The following is a 17,727-nucleotide window of genomic DNA, read 5'->3' as shown; positions in this document are numbered from 1 at the left end:
TATGAGAATTTGGAATCATACTCAGCAGTTTCCTCTGGAATTTCTGAGAAAATGTTGGAAGCAGCTGTGAAGCATGGAGACTTGTTATCCAGTGTCACACTACAGCTAATTAGTGCTGATTACCCACATTGCTTTGTGGACCAGTCTCCAGAGGATGCCTTGTCTAGTAGAGCACCAGGATGGGATGGCACTGGACGAGCTCTCTCTATTCTAGCAGCTGGCTAAAGAGAGACTTTCTCATTGGTACAGCTGTCAAGTCAAACCAGGAAAAGGTTCTGGGAAGAGAAAACAAATAAAAACATTTGCAGAAAACTGCAGTCCAAAGCAGCTTGTTAATAAGGTGACAAATAATGATTTTCTTCAATGTCTGACTGCAAGACTCTTCCTTGGGCCTTTGAGAAACAATCAGACTCAAAGACTTGAATATAAAATGTTCCAGGCATTACTCTGCCAAGTGGAGCAAAACTGAGCCTAATGGCTCTAGAACAATCCTGCACAAGTAAGAGTAATTTCCCTCAAGCAGTGTTCCCCTGTCTAAATATCCTAGTTCATGAACTACCATAAGTTCATTACCCCTAAGAACTGTCCTCTCTAGATATTCCCATAGGAATTTTTGTTTTCTTCATCTGGTGCCCCAGTCCTGCTCATTGGCTTCAGACAACCCTGATAAGTAAACAAACAGGAAACAGGGACAAAATAACTCAGTCCAGGTCTTTTATTGCTAATACATCATCTAAGACAATCTTCCCTGGCAGGTATGTGGTCCTAAGGGCAACACAGAGTTCAGCATCTTCCAACCCAATAAGACAGCCCATGTTTTAGCTGTGGGATGAGGCAAGTTTCAGAGCGAAGAGGAAGCCTGGACAAGCAGTACCTCAGCATTAAACCATTTACTTTCTCCTCTTGAGTCATCGAAGAGGCAAAACTCTTGCTGACAAAACTCTTGCACACAAACCTGAACAGGAAGTTTTCTGCTCTGCCCACACGGAGCAGCATTCAGGAAAACTGAGGCCACTGAGTAGTTTCAGTGCCTTCTGGTGAGGCAGGTTCTGCCACGTGCTGCTGTTCAGGGCTGCATAAAAAATGGTCACCAGCTATTCAGGATTGATTTTTGTTTTCCTTGAAGGATAAACCCAAGGGTGATGAGGGAGCTGGCAGAAGAGCTCTCCATCATCTACCAACAGTCCTAGCTCACTGGGGAGGTCCCAGATGATTGGAAGTTGGTGAATGTCACGCCAATCCACAAAAAGAGCCAGAAGGAGGACCCGGGAAACTACAGGCCCATCAGCCTGACCTCAGTGCCTGGCAAGGTTATGGAGTCACACAGCACCTACAGGATGGACAAGGGATCAGACCCAGCCAGCATGGGTTTAGGAAGGGCAGGTCCTGTCTGACCAACCTGATCTCCTTTTATGATCAGGTGACCCACCTGGTAGAGGGGAAGGCTGTGGATGTGTCTACCTGGACTTCAGCACAGCCTTTGACACCATCTCCCACAGCATACTCCTGGAAAAGCTGGCAGCCCATGGCTTGGACAGGGGCACTCTGTGCTGGGTTAGGAACTGGCTGGAGGGCCGGGCCCAGAGAGTGGTGGGGAACGGGGCTGCATTCAGTTGGCTGCTGGTCACTAGTGGTGTCCCCAAGGGATCAGGGTTGGGTCCAGTCCTGTTTAATATCTTTATCGATGATTTAGATGAGGGGATTGAGTCCAGCATCAGCAAATTTGCAGATAACACTAAGTTGGGGGTGAGTGTCAATCAGCTGGAAGGCAGGAGGGCTCCGCAGAGGGACCTGGACAGGCTGGAGAGTTGGGCTGGTTCCAACAGGATGAAGTTCAACAAGGCCAGTGCCAGGTCCTCCACTTTGGCCACAACAACCCCAGGCAGCACTACAGGCTGGGGACAGAGTGGCTGGAAGCAGCCAGGCAGAGAGGGACCTGGGAGTTTGGATTGACAAGAAGCTGAACGTGAGCCAGCAGTGTGCCCAGGTGGCCAAGAAGGCCAATGGCATCCTGGCCCGGATCAGGAACAGTGTGGCCAACAGGTCCAGGAAAGTGATTCTTCTCCTGTACTCAGCGCTGGTGAGGCCACACCTGGAGTACTGTGTCCAGTTCTGGGCCCCTCAGTTCAGGAAGGATATTGAGGTGCTGGAGCAGGTCCAGAGAAGAGCAACAAGGCTGGTGAAGGGACTGGAGCAGAAGTCCTATGAGGAGAGGCTGAGGGAGCTGGGGTTGTTCAGCCTGGAGAGGCTCAAGGGAAACTTCATCACTCTCTACAGCTACCTGTGAGGAGGTTGTAGCCAGGTGGGGGTTGGTCTCTTCTCCTAGGCAACTATCAGCAATACAAGAGGGCATGGTCTTAAGCTGTGTCAGGGGAGGTTTAGGTTGGATATTAGGAAGAAATTCTTTACAGAGAGGGTAATTAGGCATTGGAATGGGCTGCCCAGGGAAGTGGTGGATTCTCTGTCCCTGGAGGTTTTTATGATGAGACTGGATGTGGCACTCAGTGCCATTGTCTAGTAACCATGGCGGTAGTGGATCAAGGGTTGGACTTGATGATCTTGGAGGTCCCTTCCAACCTGGCTGATTCTGTGATTCTATGATTCTATGAAATAGAATGTTAATTACCAGTGTAGTTCCTGCAGAGAGGGATGGAGGTGTCAAAGCTGTACACAATGCGGGGCTCCTGGATGACAGGACAAATGGCAGAGCAGGTGGACATCCCTGTTTGATGAGAGACAGCAGAGGAATGCAATGTCCACCCAGGACACCAGCTGAGCACTGTTGTAAAAGCATGTGAGCTTCTGCCCCCACAGGACTGCCGAGATTAGCAAGGAGAAAGGGACTCGAGCCCACAGAGAGAGCAGAGGTGACCGACTAGCACCTCTGGGCACTGGAAGCACGATTACCTGTGCTCTGCCACATGCAGGTGAAACACAAACCACTGCTTCGAGGTTGGGACTGCTGTCTGCCTGCCCACAGTGGCATAGAGGACTTTGGTGGCTTCCCATCACTGTTCCTACATGGCAAAGGGTAGCAGCAGAATGACACAAAACAGGCAGCCTCTCTGCCAGGGACAAACATGCACAGAGCTCAGCTTCCTGGCCCAGTTCATGTGGGCTGAATTAAAGCTGAAGTAGCCAAGCCTTGGGATCTGGCTAGTTTTCAAGATCTATAAAAAGCTATTGAATAATCCCTGTTTCCTATCTCCCTGAGATGATTAGAAAGAGGATTTTATTCCAAGCATCTCCCTGGAGGACCATTCTCCCCAGAGGACCATTCTCCCCACTTGTCTTGTTTTATCTAAGAGTTTGTGGGGCAGCTGACAGTGTGTATGGAAGCAGTTGCTGCAGTGCTGCAGGCCGATCTCCTCTCCTGGCTGGGCCTTCATAGCCCAGCTTGAAGCTTGTCACAACTGACCCTGCAGCCATGAAACAAGGAGAGCAATGTTTCTGTTTCAGCGCTACCACCCTGTGGGGGAGATGGTTTCTGCTAGGTTAATGTTTAACAACCTGGAGTCTCAGTCACTGACCAAGTTCTTAGTAAATAACAAGGAGAATTCTGAAAAGCCACAGGAATGGAGTGGACTAAATTAAAATAGCCAGCATTCAAAGGACAGTGTTAATGTCTCCACCACCCTCAGCTGGGACTGGTAAAAAAAAAAGCAAACAACTAAACTGATGTTTGGCAGACAGTGGGTTCTGCTGGAAGTGCTGTGAGAAAAGTGTACTTAAAGTGCGTGTAAGTGCAATCCCACTTCCAGGCCCAGGTTGGGGAGCACTTACCCAGGCTCTCAGGACACGTGGTGGAAACACGGACACTGGGGCACAGAGCCCAGCTCAGCATCAGGAGCACTTCATGCTTGGAGAATACAGGTGTGAAAATTTATTTTATAGCTTCATCAGATACCTACAAGGCTATATTCAGCTTCTCCTGTTGCTCCCTGACATAAATCCCAACCAGTGACACTGTTCCAACTCCTACAACCAGGCAACATCCCGGACTGGAGCATTTGTAAGAGCTTTGCAGCAAACCTCAGCCTAGTCTACAGCATCCTAGGTTGTCTTAGGGTGAATGTTGCCAGTAGGTTAAGGAAGGTAATCCTTGCTTTCTAAATCCAGAATGCCATGTCCAGTTCTGGGCTCCTCTGTACAAAAGAGACATGGAGATATTGGACAGAGTCTAGCAAAGGGCCACTAAAATGTCTACAGAATTAGAGGATCTCTCATATGAGGAGAGGCCAAGAGCTAGGGTTGTTGAACCTGGAGAAGGCTCAGGGGAAATTTTATCAATGTGTCTAAGTATCTGATGAGAAGGAATGAAGGGACCCAGATGCTTTTCAGTGGTGCCCAGTGATGACAAGGCGCACAAACTGAAACGTGACTTCAGTCCATCTGAAGACACAACCCCACCTTCTTACTGTGAATGTGGCCAAATTCAGGAACAGGTTTCCCAAAGAAGCTGAGTTGTCTACAGCGGTGATACTGAAACCCCAAACAGACACAGTCCTGGTCTGCCTGTTCCAGGTGACCTTGCTAAAGCATGATTGGACTAGATGATGAAAAGGTCCCTTCCAACCCAAACAATTCTGTAAGGAAAAACATATACACCAACAGAAAAAAATGAGAGTGTGCAGTGCAGCAGGGAAGCTGGAATCCAAACCTACCCTCGTGTTTGTTTGACCCCCCTGCAGCAGCAAAGTCTCCTACAACATTAAAATTATTTCATCTGTGCTGATGGCATTGAAAGTGTGAAATAAGGTAGTGCTGAAAGCAAAGCCACTCCATGGTGACATGCACTGTGCTTTTCAGAACATGAGAAAACACCCTGCATATTCACTTTGTGAGAGGTGTGATAAATTGCTCAGGATCAGCACATAAGGGTGACAATGTGCTTAGTCAGGAAGGAAACAAACAGCCCAAGGAGAAAGAAACAGCTTTATTTAAGGAGTTGAAGTGAGGTCTTGAAGGATGAAGCCAGCAGTTGCCTGAGGAGTTGTGTTTCTGAGAAAGTGCAGTTCAATCCTTCCTGGCATAACACTCTCAGAGAAAAGAGCTGCTGGTGCCAGCAGGTTTGTGTCAACTGAGAGGGGTCCCTGCTTGCTCTCCATCCAATCCAACAGGACTCTAACCAGCTCCACACTAGCTGCCTGTCTTTCCCTGATAAAGGGATCTTCCAAGTGCCAGCAGTAGGATACTGGCAGAGGCTGCTGTCCTGGCTCTCTGCAGGAGTTCACACACCTCTTTTCCTAGAGTGAGCCAGAACAAACCAACAAAAAAAAAAAAAAAAAAAAAAAAAAAGAGTTTTTAAGGTGCAGCTGGTCCTTTCCCCCAACTCTTGGACACAAGGAGAACTAGGTCCAGTAGGCCTTACTCCAGCCACAGCCATGATTGGTGATGCCCAAGCCAGCTTGAGTGTTACAGGGATTGGTCAGCACTGTCTAGTGGAAAGACTCACAAGTGTGACTGACTGTTCCTCTTGCAACAATAAGCCCAGGCACCACCCAGAGCAAACATTAACCTTGCTGTGCCTAGCAACTTCCCTCCATAAACAAAAGTGATGCCTGGCTTACAGCCAAGTCAAAGACAATCAGATTCCAAAAAGAATCAACCCTGATGGATCAGTACCATGATTTTGATGGCTACATTTGAGTAGCTGCCTTCAACCAGCCTGAATGCCACTGTCCCTCAAGCCATAGGCACCCACTGTCACTGACAAACGCTGATCATACAATGATTAGAAACAGAGCTGCTCTGCTGACACTGGACTGGGTTTTGCAGTTTCCACCTTCAGTGACAAGGCAATGGGCAAACAGGCTCCTTCACAGGTGCTCAGTTCTTCCACCGGATTTGCTAAAAGAGAGAACAAGACATGACTAACAGCAATGCTGAACATAGATCCCTTAGGGGCCAAGTTAGTGACTCCCAAACCCTGACAAGGACAGCTATGGCTAGAGGGTGCACTTTCCAACAGTATAACCATTTATTCCTATGCTGAATGCAACCCCAAACATAAGATTAGTTTCCCAGCAGGGATAGAAAGTATGTAGCACAACCATGCCCTTACACCTTATCTATGTCTATTTCTGATGAGAGTCTTTGGAAGAAAAAGTAAGAGCTTCTTACCATGTTGTTGAGAATACTGTTTATCTTCTCTTCTTCTGCAGAGCCCCGCTCTACCTTGCACTTATATGCTGTCAACTGGATACGATCCTTTAGATCCCTGTAGGTCTAGATAAACAGCAAAACCAACATCCAGCTGAGTGAACTGGACACTTCCAGAGCTGGTGCCGTGGAGATGAGAAGGGCAACTCTACAATCCCCCATCAAGTTCCCAACACAGAACAATTTCATAACACAAATACTAGGAGTCACTCTCCTGGCTCACTGGACTTCCACTGGGAACTTTACCACTTTTCCCAGGCCACAGGGATCAAGAAACCTCACCAGGCACATGATAGCAGTGACATGTGGCAGCGCACAGAAAAGCTAGAGAGAAAAAGCAGGCTCATGTCCCATCTTTTCACACATACAGCAGGTGCCTACCTCAATGACAACATCATGGCACTTGTATTTGGTAGCAAGGTTCAACCGGGTCTCCACATCCTCCACCAGGCGCACGTACTCCTGCAGCACCTGCCAGAGATGGAAGAATGTCTCAGCTCCCTTCTGCAGGTACCTCCTGCCTTGTTCTCTCACCTTAGTCCCAAAACCTTTCAAGATTGCCAGTCACACAGACTTGACCCCGTCCTTCCTAAGGGAACAAGTGACCTGGAAAAGACTGGTCAGGACCCCAGAGGCAGTAAAGCTTTGCTCACAAAGCTCAGAGTCCAAGGCTACCTCATTCCTATGGATCAGGTTAACCACTGCCAGCCCAATTAAGCAAGAGAAAATTTAATATAGCAAAGAAAGGTGGCAATTCACAGAGGGAGAGAGTTCACAGACAACTCTAGACCCGCTGTCCCTCTTGCAGTCAGACCTAGGACCCAGCCCTCACTATCACCCACACTTCCTGTTGATGCATGGGTCACTCAGCCAAGTGCTGTGCCCACATGGCAGAGCCAGCAGCTCGGCAAACTGTTCTCACACTCCAAATTAGGAAGCAGCTCACTTGGGGAGTTATTATAACACCAAATCCCAACAAAGAGCAAGATGACATAAGCAGTGCTTCCTTGTTTACCTGCACAGGAGCATTGTTCCTCTGTAACATTTCCACAACTCGGTGAAAGCCAATAGGTGCCTTCTTCTTGGTGTAGCCCAGCCAGTTCTGAAACAAGAACCAAACCTATGTTAAACCAGAAGGGCAATTCCTCCAGCCACAAGAAAATGCTTTTTTCCTAGCACCAGCAACATACTATACCAGCCATCAAAAGCACCCTTGGCAGAGCCCTTCACGCAGGGGCTGGGCACAGGCTGGCTGCAAACCCTTTGGTAAGGGAGCTCAAGGGTCCTTCTCCAACCTTGTTGCTGCAGCCAAGCCAGGCCCAGCAGAGGTCTTAGGCCACGAGAGGAGAAAGGTATTGCAACACTCTGCAGCAGAGGTGCTGGGCGCTGCTGAAATAAAACCAGTCTGTCCAGTAACTCCAGAACAAGCCAGCTATCAGTAGCAGATACCAGTACTTGGAACTGGGTCCCTGGCAAAGCTTTCTGCAGCTCACCTTGGTGGTGAGGAGGGCATCCACATCATCCCAGGCTCGCAGCTTGGCACGGGCAGCCAGGGCAGTCAGCACATACTGCTTATCAGGAATCTGTAAGGCAGAAAGCTGCAGTCAGAGCACTAGCACAGCTCAGAAAGCACGTGTAGCTTGAACATGAATGGCATCTGCCTCAGCCCTGCCAGGACCCACACCAACAGCCAAGCAAAACAGCAAGATACTGACCGAGGCCACAGCCAGCATTGTAGGGAGTATGAAGTGGGGATTTGCAAGTGCTGCTCCAGAGAGGGTGCATCCATTGAAAGTCTCCACATGGCTCCCACTTGCCTTTCTGAGGCTCCAGAAGGGCTCTGCTCAACAACGATGCCATGCCCCCCTCCATATCTCAGTGTTGAGCCCTTCAAATTCCTCCTACTGAGCCCCCTCACTACATACAATTTGTCTGTGCATGTTTTCAGCTAGTGCTGCCACAACAGAGGGAGACTCACGCACCTTAAATGTTTTCTTCAGGTTGGTGGGGCTGCTGAATGTTCCCTAGAGAAAGCAGACAAGTTAGTACAAACTCAGCAGGACAGGCCACGGGAGAGGTTCAGACACCTGTTGTAAGGCATCTGCCTTGCACAGGGTGAACCTCTCCGAGATTTTACTGCTTTTTGCTCATGTCAGTGCCATGAGCACAGGGGAAACAGCTGGCAGAAGAGAGCAATTATCGCACTGCATTAGCTCTCTCCCTCTGGTTTGGTTTCCCTATATCCTCAACCGGTGTAACTCCAGCACTTCCAAGACCAGTTCTGCACACCTAAGCCTAATGAGATTTAGGGCCAACTCTGGATCCTTGGAGCTAGATGTAAAAGATAGTGGTTTCTAGGAGGCAACTCCCTGACAAGCTGTTCCAGGCTGAATGTCTCAGAGCACAAAAGAGAACTCAAAACTGGTCCTAGACAAGGTCTCTCCGAGGGATGTCTCCCTTTATTTCCTTAATATGCTCCAGCTTGACCACCCCACTTGAGGGCTACAAGGATGAGATGTAACCCTTGTCTTCTCCCATATCATCCTCACCTCAGCCTCTGTGTAGTGGTAGAAACAGGAATAGAAGAGGGTGGTCACTAGTGGCATGTTGAGAATTGAAGCCTTGCGAGGATATTTCCGAAATAGCTCTGACTGCCCAGCCATCTCCAAGTGCCGATCATTAGCCTGCGGAATCAGGAAGACAGACAGGGGGAACATGAGCCAGGGGAACTGCCTGTTTAGCTGTGGGGTAGAGGCCTGGGGAGAGTGTTGTGATGGTAATGCACAAGCACAGGCTCCACATGCTACGAAGTCTCAGATCTGGTATTTCACATGTAGCTTGGAGAGCCGTTAAAACTACACTAGCCAGGGCAGGCTGATTAGATCCAAAGTGGTGTAAGTTAGAGACAGAAAGAGATCTCACAGGTGGTCCCAGCCATCCCCTGACCAGCAGGGAAGATTTCATACCTCAATGATGATCTGTCGCTCCAACAGGGTGTAATGGTCTTGGATGTGGGAGGTATCCTCAGCTGAGAACGGCAGCCTGGCCAGACACGAAGGAGGGAGATACTGTCACCAGCTCTTAACAAGTACAGCATCGTTCACTTCTAAGTACACTTAGAAGGATGCTCTTCTCTACTAAACAAGCTCCCCACAGACTAAGATGTGGGGAACAGCTCCCATTCTCCCTAGCCTGAGTGGCTAGTAGATACTCAAGTTCCAGTCCTGCTGCACTCTCCAACTGGCTCCCTCCTAGACAGGCTCCAGAGAAAGGAACATGTGGCACCTCTCACAGAACAACCTGAAGTGCGTGCTACACACTTCCTCAAGTGCTCAGGCACCCAAACTTCCATCTTGCACAACCTCATTGGTCAATGATCAGAAAGTCCTTCGAAGCATCTCTGCCCCCAAGTAAGCAGCAAAAGGTGCTGGACTAGAGATCACCACAAATGCCTCCTCTTTGGTCTACACTGTGTCTGCAACACTGCACTCCCACTGAGGCAAAACCAGCATCAGCTCCCAAACCACATAAGCTGCGGCACTGGGACAGAGTCTAATTTTCTTTGCTATCGCCTTTTGTGAAGCATCCCCCTCCCACCCTCTTGCATTTCTTCTTACCCAATGCAGCCTTTCAGAAATTCCCTCCTTTTTTCTACATCCTGGATGTTCAAGTGCTCCCGGTACTGGGACAACTGGAGACAGAAGGGAAAGAAGCAGTCTGTTCTCATGGATTTAGGAGATACAGGATTCCAGAGGGCAAAATGGAGATGGAAAGCTCTTACTTGACTACCAGACACCCTGCAGCCAGCCTCCCCCTGCCCACTACACTACCTCTGCACTAAAGGAGCTTATGCTTCTGGGAATACTCACAGCAACTTCCTCAGTCCTGTCTAGGAACCTGCAAAAGGGAATGAGCAAGCATTAACTTGGAGGCAGGTTCCAAGCAGTGTGCTCAGCCCTGCCACCTAACAGGTCAAAAGCCTCACCTGAGCAGATCCAGAAGCAACTTCTGCTCACCCGTCTCTCTGAGGAAATGGATCAGGTGACACAAGGCCACCTGCCGCACCTCCAGCTCTCGAAACAAGATCTCTACAGGGGAAAGAGATTATGTACAGGTGGGTAAAGTAACTTAGCACTACCAAGCCAGAGGGGACTAAGCACGGTGCATGGAGTTGCAAGCCACTGGCAGGATTCAACAACCCTATCCCATCTTAAGTCACAGTCTTGGAGGCTAGAGCATAGCCCATTCATTGGGCTGCCAGCTGAATTCACAGCCATGTGCTACCTCTACAAGTTTTTGTTCACCCCATCACCACCACCACCACTTACCAATCCTTAAAAGCTCCTCTCTGGGGTCTTTGTGGACATCACTGTCTCCCCTCCCACATTACACTTACTGTAAGTACTTCTTGCTCAGTAAAACAGCAATACCCCAGCTGCTCTCTTTGTGACTTGCACCCAGTGAAAGAATTAGCCCCTCTGCCCTTAACTGGAACACACCATAGAAACTCCAGCCTCAGTCACACGCACCTCTCCGTAGTGTCCGTTTCAGGAATATCAGGACCTGTGAGCACAGAGAGGCAGCTCAGAATTAAGACAGACAGATAAACAAACATACAGCAAACTGGTCAAGGCCTGGGGAAGCTTTTGCTAAGGGCCTCTGAAAACACAGTTTCTTACAGCACTGAACTGAATTCTGGTACCCACCAGAATTCAGGACAAGCAGTGAGCCAGGGCTACAGCTGCCTAAATGCCTGCCTAAGCTCCTACTCTGGAGCTTAGATAAGTGAGACCAAGATTTACAAAGACAAACTTTGCCACGCAAGATCCAAGGGATTAAATATCCTGGATGAGGGAAGCTCTGACACAATCTCATTTACTGCCTGCTGCTTTAGAAGCCAGAAAAACTGGTGAGGCCCCTCAAATCTTCTGTGCTGCAATTAGCAGAATAAACTTTGACCCTCAAAAAACTGCTGCAAAGATTTGTAAGGCTGATGAATCAGGTTCCTTATTATTAACTTGAATTAACATGAATTCTGCAAAGTGGCAGGAAAGCCACAAGTAATATGGAACTTCCCAGTCTTAAGCTCTGACACTTTTCAGTAACTGGTTTTAACTAAAGAACACTCTCCCAGTCTTGCAAGACTGGGAGGCCAATTGACTGCACTCTCACAAGCACCCTCTGTGGGGTCACCCAGAAGTCCCACCAGCCCTGTATGGCCCCAACAGGACTCACAGCTGTAATGACATTCCCATCATGCCCTGCCACAGCTTCATCCAAGAGCACCAGTTTGTCCTGCAGGGAGCGAAATCTCTCTAGAGAGCAGACCTGGAGATAGAAGAGGTATAAGTAGGCATATAAGAGGTATATGGGGAATCAGATAGTCTTCAGGCTATCTGAACCCACAAGGTATAATCTATCCTTCTCCCATGAGCCCTTCAGTAACATGAATAACCGCCCTCCCAAGCAGCGGAGAAATTCTCATTTAGCTGAACCCACATGCTACATAATCCCTGGAAATCTGTCCCAAGGAGCTGCAGAGTCAGCCTTCATTAATGCCCAGTCTAGGACAGCAGACAATGTATATTCAGCACAAACGCCCCTGTAACACAGCAAAACTTTTCTGTACACCACAAACCACTAGTCCTGACAGGAGGAGAGAACTCCGCAGGGCCCTTTCCACAGAGGAGACCAGAAAGCAGAGTTGTAACTCTTTCTCCCTTCTTCTTACCCCACATCTGTGGCCTCTCTCAGCCTTTAGTTCACCTCAGCCTGAGGAGACACATGCAGAGTAAAACCACAACCTCCCCATGTGCTCACTGCACACTGAGGCAGCTGAAACTAAGATTCCAGCTCCAGTGTAACCAAGACCATTTCTGTCTTTCTCCCTCCACTTGCCACCAACTGAGAATGGAGATAAAGCCCCACACCCTCAGATTTTTAAAATAAACCTAGCCCCAGGGAGCAGAAAGGGTAGAGAGGGACACGGCAGTACAGATACCTCCAGTCAGAGCCTTGTTGAGAGGACAACTCAAGTAAACAAAGCAACAAAGCCCTGCTGCTCCTGAGCTAGTGTGATCCCAGCACTGCCACCTGGCAAAAGCAACAGGCAGGCAGAGCACCATCCCTGCTAAGTGTTGCAAGAAACACAGATCCCCTCCCTGTTCTTGGAACAGCCAGGAGCATAGGGAAGTGTAAAGCAGTTTAGGACCACCCATCCTCCATCTCTTACAAGCAGGTGGGAACGGAAAGTCCTTACCTTGCCCCTCTGCATTCGCCTGACTGTATCTTTGGGGCTCCAGTCACTGGTGTAATCCTGCCACAAGAAAAATAAAGTGCTTTTAAGCCTCAAGAGGCCAGATCATGTCAGCAGTCTCGAAGCTGCTTTCCACTTGTGCTGCATCAGTGTTGGCCAACATGTAGCTTCTCACATTCATCATTCAGCTTCTCCAGGGAATGTGCCACTATAGTGTTCAGGTGCAGATGCTGAGCCCTCAGACTCCGCATATGCTGGTGGGGAGGGATGCTAAAGGCTCATATGTTAACACAGCTTTTGTGTTGCCTCAGAAAGGTCCTTCCTCATATCCTTTATAAGAAGTGCATTTCATCAGGTTGTCCTCCTTGCAAATTAAAACTCCGATGTTGCTTTCAGAAGGACAAACAAAATACATTCAAAACAGACAAACCCAAAACTGAGGAGGAAGGAGTCAGTTTCTTGTTACCATTCAGACTTCTGCTGGTGAACCTTCCACAGCAGCACGGAGAGCACAGGGACAACAGCGCAGAGTCACATAAGAAAGTACAATGTGACAAGGGCATTGAAGCCTGTAGTGAGACCATCTTAGGGCAATACGCTACCACTGTTGCAATGAGCAAAACTGTTCCCCTGCAGCCTGCAGACACTATGACCTAAAAGCAGTGGAAAAGTGGTGGTGGTCTGAGTCACTCCTGAACTCAGAGTCCATAAATGCATCTAGGTCTCTCTGAGGCACTCGAGCCAGCAGTTGTAATTCAGCCTTCTGCCCCAAATGGCCCACAGAAAAGTACCATGCTCTAACCAACCGAGCTAATCCCTACTTGTTCAAGTCTATGTGTTCATATGAATGTTAATGGACTTCAAGATCAATCAGCCAGTGAGTAGAACAAGCAGTCTGAGAACCAGGAATTGTCATGGGACCTTGAACCCTAGGGGTTCAAGGGTCCAAGTGACAGCAATTGGAGGAGACTGGGATCTGGGATTTAGCTACAAAACAAACCAGATGTCTAAGACCAGCTGCTGGAGGGACCCATAGAGTGTGTCTATGTTCCACTAATGGAATTCAATCCTGCTTATACAGAAAGGAGGCTCAGGATCAAGCTGTAGTGTTTTATGTATGCATCTGTTTGTAAAGGCACTGGTTTCTGTCTGCGTTAATCCATGTAGGCAGCTATGTTACTATTGTGTATGTCTGTATCTGTAGGGAATATGTGCTCAGTCCTGTTACTGGCTGGACCTAGGGATGTGGAACTACAACCTCACACCTAGCAGAAGGAATCCACCCAGAAGGCTATTTATTATGAGAAAGAGTAACCAAGACCCCCAGCAAAGCTCCCTACTTCTGAGAAAAAGCAGAGAATACTCAAATTACTGCAAGGCTGCATCTTGCAGCTTTCTGTCCTATTCCCTGCATTGCCCTCTGCTGTCTGAAATACCAATTAATCACAATGGAGCAGGAAGTTCTCTGATCTCAGCATACAACAAGCACAGGTTGCTCACCTTGTACTCAGCTTTTGGTCTGCGCAGCTCTGGGGCATAGTTTTTAACTCCAGTGTCAGTGAGGGCTGAGAAGGAAAGGCACAGCTGAGTAGCACATCAAAATCCTGATTCATATCCATTTCCAAAACCATCCTTTTCTTAGTTTTCATGGTAGAAGACTCAAACTTAAGCACCAAATGGCAACACAACATTGCTCTAAAGCCAACAGCTGTAATTATCCCAAATCATCATGCCAATTCTTTAATTTCTTTGATAAAAGAACAACCCATAATTGAACTTTCAGACAGGTCATGACTCAGTTTCCCTTTTGCACCATAAGGCAGATGACACTTCCCATTTTTTGCAAACGCTTTGTTTTATGTAAATCTCTACCCCACCCCCCCCAAAATGAGGCAGGGATCCAAAGCTTACCATCTGAGAGAGACTGGAAACTTGGAAGTTTGTTTCGTCCTGAAAGAAAAACACTGGTGAGAGACTGTCTCTTCAGCAGCAACATCTTTCCCACAGGGAACACAAGCCTAGACTGCAAGCCAGTTTGCTGCAGCTATGCCACTATAGAACAAGCCATTCTTTATAGTGATTCACACTACACCAGCACAGCTAGGACTCAGCTGCTAGCACTGTAAGGCTTTGATGTCATCTGTGGCATCACAAACCATGTAACACCCCGTCTCTATCTGCCCTCTTGGTGTTGAGGCCAGGAGAGGTTAGAATGCCTGAATGCACTCATCTACCTGCAGAGCAGAGGCTCAAGCACAAAGCACTGCGCAGGCCATGGCAACATGGACAGCTTCATCCACCAGGGCTGCAATTTGAATACCTTTCTTTATTACTTTATTATCAAAGTTGAGAGTAAAAAACCACCTCAGAGAAAGAGAGACAAAGTAAAAGCTGTTTTGTTGTCTGGCTGTGAGACAACAGAGCTGAACTCTTGCAAGCTGTGTAAGTTTGCCCAAGGCCTGCTGCGCATTCCCCCCGTAACCAGCTATGCTGCCACTGCCGCTACCACACGTTTGCTGAACCAACATCAACAACAGTCAGATGAGCTCCAAATAAAGGATAATCAACCTGTGTTCTCTACAGAACTGAAGATCAAATGAGGGCTACATGGTCAAGCCAGTCCCTTCATAGCCTGCTCTTTTCCACCAATCAAACGGATTGCTGTACAGTAGCTGTGCTCTACCCTGCTGTTCCATGGAACCTGGATTTTAAGAAGCTATAATCTCCAAAGCCTGCTCCTGTACCACAAAAGCATGCAATCTTGTGCACAAGGTAGTCTCCAATTTCTGACTAGCGACCAATACACTCCCAACCTGAGGTGAGATTGGAGTGTCCCTGTTTTGCAATAAAACAATTTACATAAGATAGCACAGTTGCCCCTTGATACTCTGAGGGAAAACTCATTTGTCCGTATGGTATATGATGATCCTCACCTTTGAACAGGCTGCTTAGGGAGTACGAAGAAACTTGTTTGGGTAAAGCAGCATAGGAGGAAGAGCCCTTCTGTAGGCTGGAGTCTCGGCCCTCCAGCGAGCTAGTGCTGCCAGAGGTTGTCTCTTTGATTGACCAGGAGATACCTGTGTGCAGACAGAGGGCATTTATAACAGAGAAAAAGAGTCTGTAAAGAATGATCTTATGGCATGGCAGGAATGTTACCAAGTGTGTGCTGGTCAGTTCTGCACTAGCACATCTTGGTAACTCTGACCCTCAGCACAAAGTAGATGCAGGGCATCTATCCATGCAGAAGCCCAGTCTCACGTAATATTGCTTGTTAAGCAGTTGCACATCGTCCTCCAGAAATAGCTATTTTCAGCAATGTTGTACAGCTAGTTATGGCTTGGGTAAAAAAATGCGTAGACCATCCAACATTTATATGTTATTGCACAGGGAAAAGCACAGTCCTTGTTCTAAAAGTACAAAGCAAGACAGAGAGCCCCTGGCCTACCTCAAATTGCAGAAGCCTAAGAGCAGACTTTCCTAACACTGGAAGACTAAGACAGTGTTCCTTCCCACAGAGACAAAATAGCTATCAGTGTCCATATGCTGCTGGCAACAAGGAATGCGTCTTCTTCCTGATTGTTCAAGACCTTTCTTTTCATGCAGCTGCACAACACACATATTTTAGAATCAGAGTGATAGAGAAAAAACCCGATAGGTAGAGAGACCTTGGGCAGGAAAAGAAATGGCCTGTGGGAGGAGCTACAGCAAAGGACAAGAAGATCAGTCTTTGAAGGTCCTCTGGGTGATCCATATGTACATTTTCATTGTTTGGCACTGGCTAGTAAGAGCCTCATATTCTGTGGGTCATGAACTCCAACGAGCAGCACACACACAGTGTGTGGGCCACTCCCCTCAACACCAAAAACACATTTACTTAATGTTTACAGTTCCCTTTCAAATTTCAAGCATAACAGTCATTCTATAATGACACATTAAACCTTGGAATATCTCCTTAAAGTGTTGTGGGGTCAAAACACAGAGAACTCTAAATGGTGCCATTTCAGGCAGCCAAGGAAATGATCACCTAGAATCTTGCAGGCCACCTGAGCATGACAAATATCAAGCCATAACCTCCAAAATACCTGCTGTAAACTATATATTAAAAAAAATATCATGTATTCCCTCCACTTGTCTACATTCCTCTTCCTTACGTAATTTGGGCTTCTGCTCACTCTCTTTTAAGTGGATCCACTCAGGTAAATCCAGTGCTCACTCAGGCTCACAACCTGACCTGGGAGACTAGGATCAGGTTAGATATGCAGCATTAGATAGCAAATAATACTCCTGACCTGACTAAGTGACGTGACTTAAGCAGTAATTTTAAACTCTCTCTGTCTCAAGGATAACTTGCAGTATTTCTGCACTTACTTCCCACAGGTTCTCCGCTCCAGCTGACCCTCTCGAGGTCATCATCATCATCATCGACAATATCCCGAAGGCTATTCACTGCCCGTTTGGATTCCTTTAGCTGTGGACAAAAGAGCTTGCATAAGGGCCACCAGAGTTGCAGAGTGCATTTTGTTTCCTATTACCATCAATATCCCTTCGAGCTTTGAATACAGCTCCTTCAGCTTCCATTGCTTCTTGTGGAGGACATCTTTTAGTCCTGTAGGTGTTCAGCAGACACAGTAGCCCTTCCTCACCTTGGGAACCCAAAGGTTCCCCTATACAGACCCAAACAGCCCAACCAGTCGCAGATGCAGCTTCGTGCATGGGCGAGGAATCACAGTCCTGATGAGATTTCGGACTGGCTACTGTGGGGGGCGAGATGGGAGCCCCTGGTACCCTCTGCACAGGGCAGAAGGCGACGGTCCCACCCACCCAGGGAGCACGGACCCCCAGCGATGCGCGGGGCCCAGGCCTGGGCCAGGACAGCCACGGGGCCCTGCCCGGCGCGCATGTCTCACGGAGGCGGACCTTCCCTACCTGCGAGAGCTCGTCATCCTCATCGTCGAAGGTGAAGGCCCGGAACTTGGAGCTGTGCCAGTACTCCTCCTCGTCCGCCCGCGCCCTATTCATCTGCAACGGCACCGCGCGGCTGCCTCAGCGGAGTGAGGGAGCGAGCGTCTGCCTCAGGGGCATCACCATCATCGCCCTACCTCTCGTCCAGGTCCAGGTCCAGGTCCCCGCCCCTAGTCCCGGCCCCGCCGCCCCGGCCCCGCTCTCACCTCGCCGCCCCTCCCGCTCCAGCTGCGCCTCCACCCGCACAGCGGGACGGGGCGGCAGCGCCGCGGGGCACGCCGGGAAATGTAGTTCTCTCCGCCAGCCGCGCCGCGGCCGCTTCCCTCTCCCCCACTATTAATCCCGGC

General features: G+C 48.6%; 2 protein-coding genes across 3 annotated transcripts; both read right to left on the bottom strand.

Annotated features, from left to right (window-relative positions):
• Positions 1-103: 103 nt before the first annotated feature.
• On the bottom strand, positions 104-2,923 carry NOXRED1 (NADP dependent oxidoreductase domain containing 1). The gene is given in 6 exon segments (XM_027637952.1): positions 104-275; positions 875-959; positions 962-1,151; positions 2,622-2,720; positions 2,722-2,816; positions 2,908-2,923. Coding segments are annotated over 6 exon segments (555 nt in total). The 3' UTR covers positions 104-205.
• A 1,996-nt stretch (positions 2,924-4,919) lies between these two features.
• Positions 4,920-17,664, bottom strand: VIPAS39 (VPS33B interacting protein, apical-basolateral polarity regulator, spe-39 homolog). 2 transcript variants are annotated; one of them, XM_027637766.1, is made up of 20 exons: positions 17,587-17,664; positions 17,345-17,437; positions 16,787-16,886; positions 15,352-15,495; positions 14,330-14,368; positions 13,919-13,983; positions 12,422-12,478; positions 11,398-11,490; positions 10,692-10,725; positions 10,148-10,250; positions 10,032-10,059; positions 9,780-9,853; positions 9,129-9,204; positions 8,712-8,846; positions 8,145-8,186; positions 7,656-7,745; positions 7,178-7,264; positions 6,544-6,633; positions 6,124-6,228; positions 4,920-5,850 (listed from the first exon to the last, which is right to left on the bottom strand). In XM_027637766.1, the coding sequence occupies exons 2-20, from the start codon at positions 17,435-17,437 to the stop codon at positions 5,830-5,832; spliced, it is 1,476 nt and encodes a 491-aa protein (XP_027493567.1). In that variant the 5' UTR covers positions 17,587-17,664; the 3' UTR covers positions 4,920-5,829. The 2 variants fall into 2 exon arrangements, with proteins under 2 accessions (XP_027493567.1, XP_027493566.1); XM_027637765.1 differs by having other exon boundaries at positions 17,518-17,602.
• Between the last annotated feature and the right edge of the window lie 63 nt (positions 17,665-17,727).

This window comes from Corapipo altera, unplaced genomic scaffold, assembly GCF_003945725.1.
Source record: "Corapipo altera isolate COAL_440 unplaced genomic scaffold, ASM394572v1 23, whole genome shotgun sequence".
NCBI classification, from domain to species: Eukaryota; Metazoa; Chordata; class Aves; order Passeriformes; family Pipridae; genus Corapipo; species Corapipo altera.
Note: the sequence above shows the minus strand (reverse complement) of the source record. Positions and strands in the feature narration are given on the sequence as shown.

Coding starts and splice junctions, on each gene's coding strand:
- VIPAS39 (XM_027637766.1), bottom strand. CDS start 17,437: ATGAATAGGGCGCGGGCGGACGAGGAGGAGTACTGGCACAGCTCCAAG. Junction 10,726..11,397: donor ATGGGAATGTCATTACAGCT/GTGAGTCCTGTT, acceptor CTGTGCTCACAG/GTCCTGATATTCCTGAAACG. Junction 6,634..7,177: donor GGAACAATGCTCCTGTGCAG/GTAAACAAGGAA, acceptor CATCTCTGGCAG/GTGCTGCAGGAGTACGTGCG.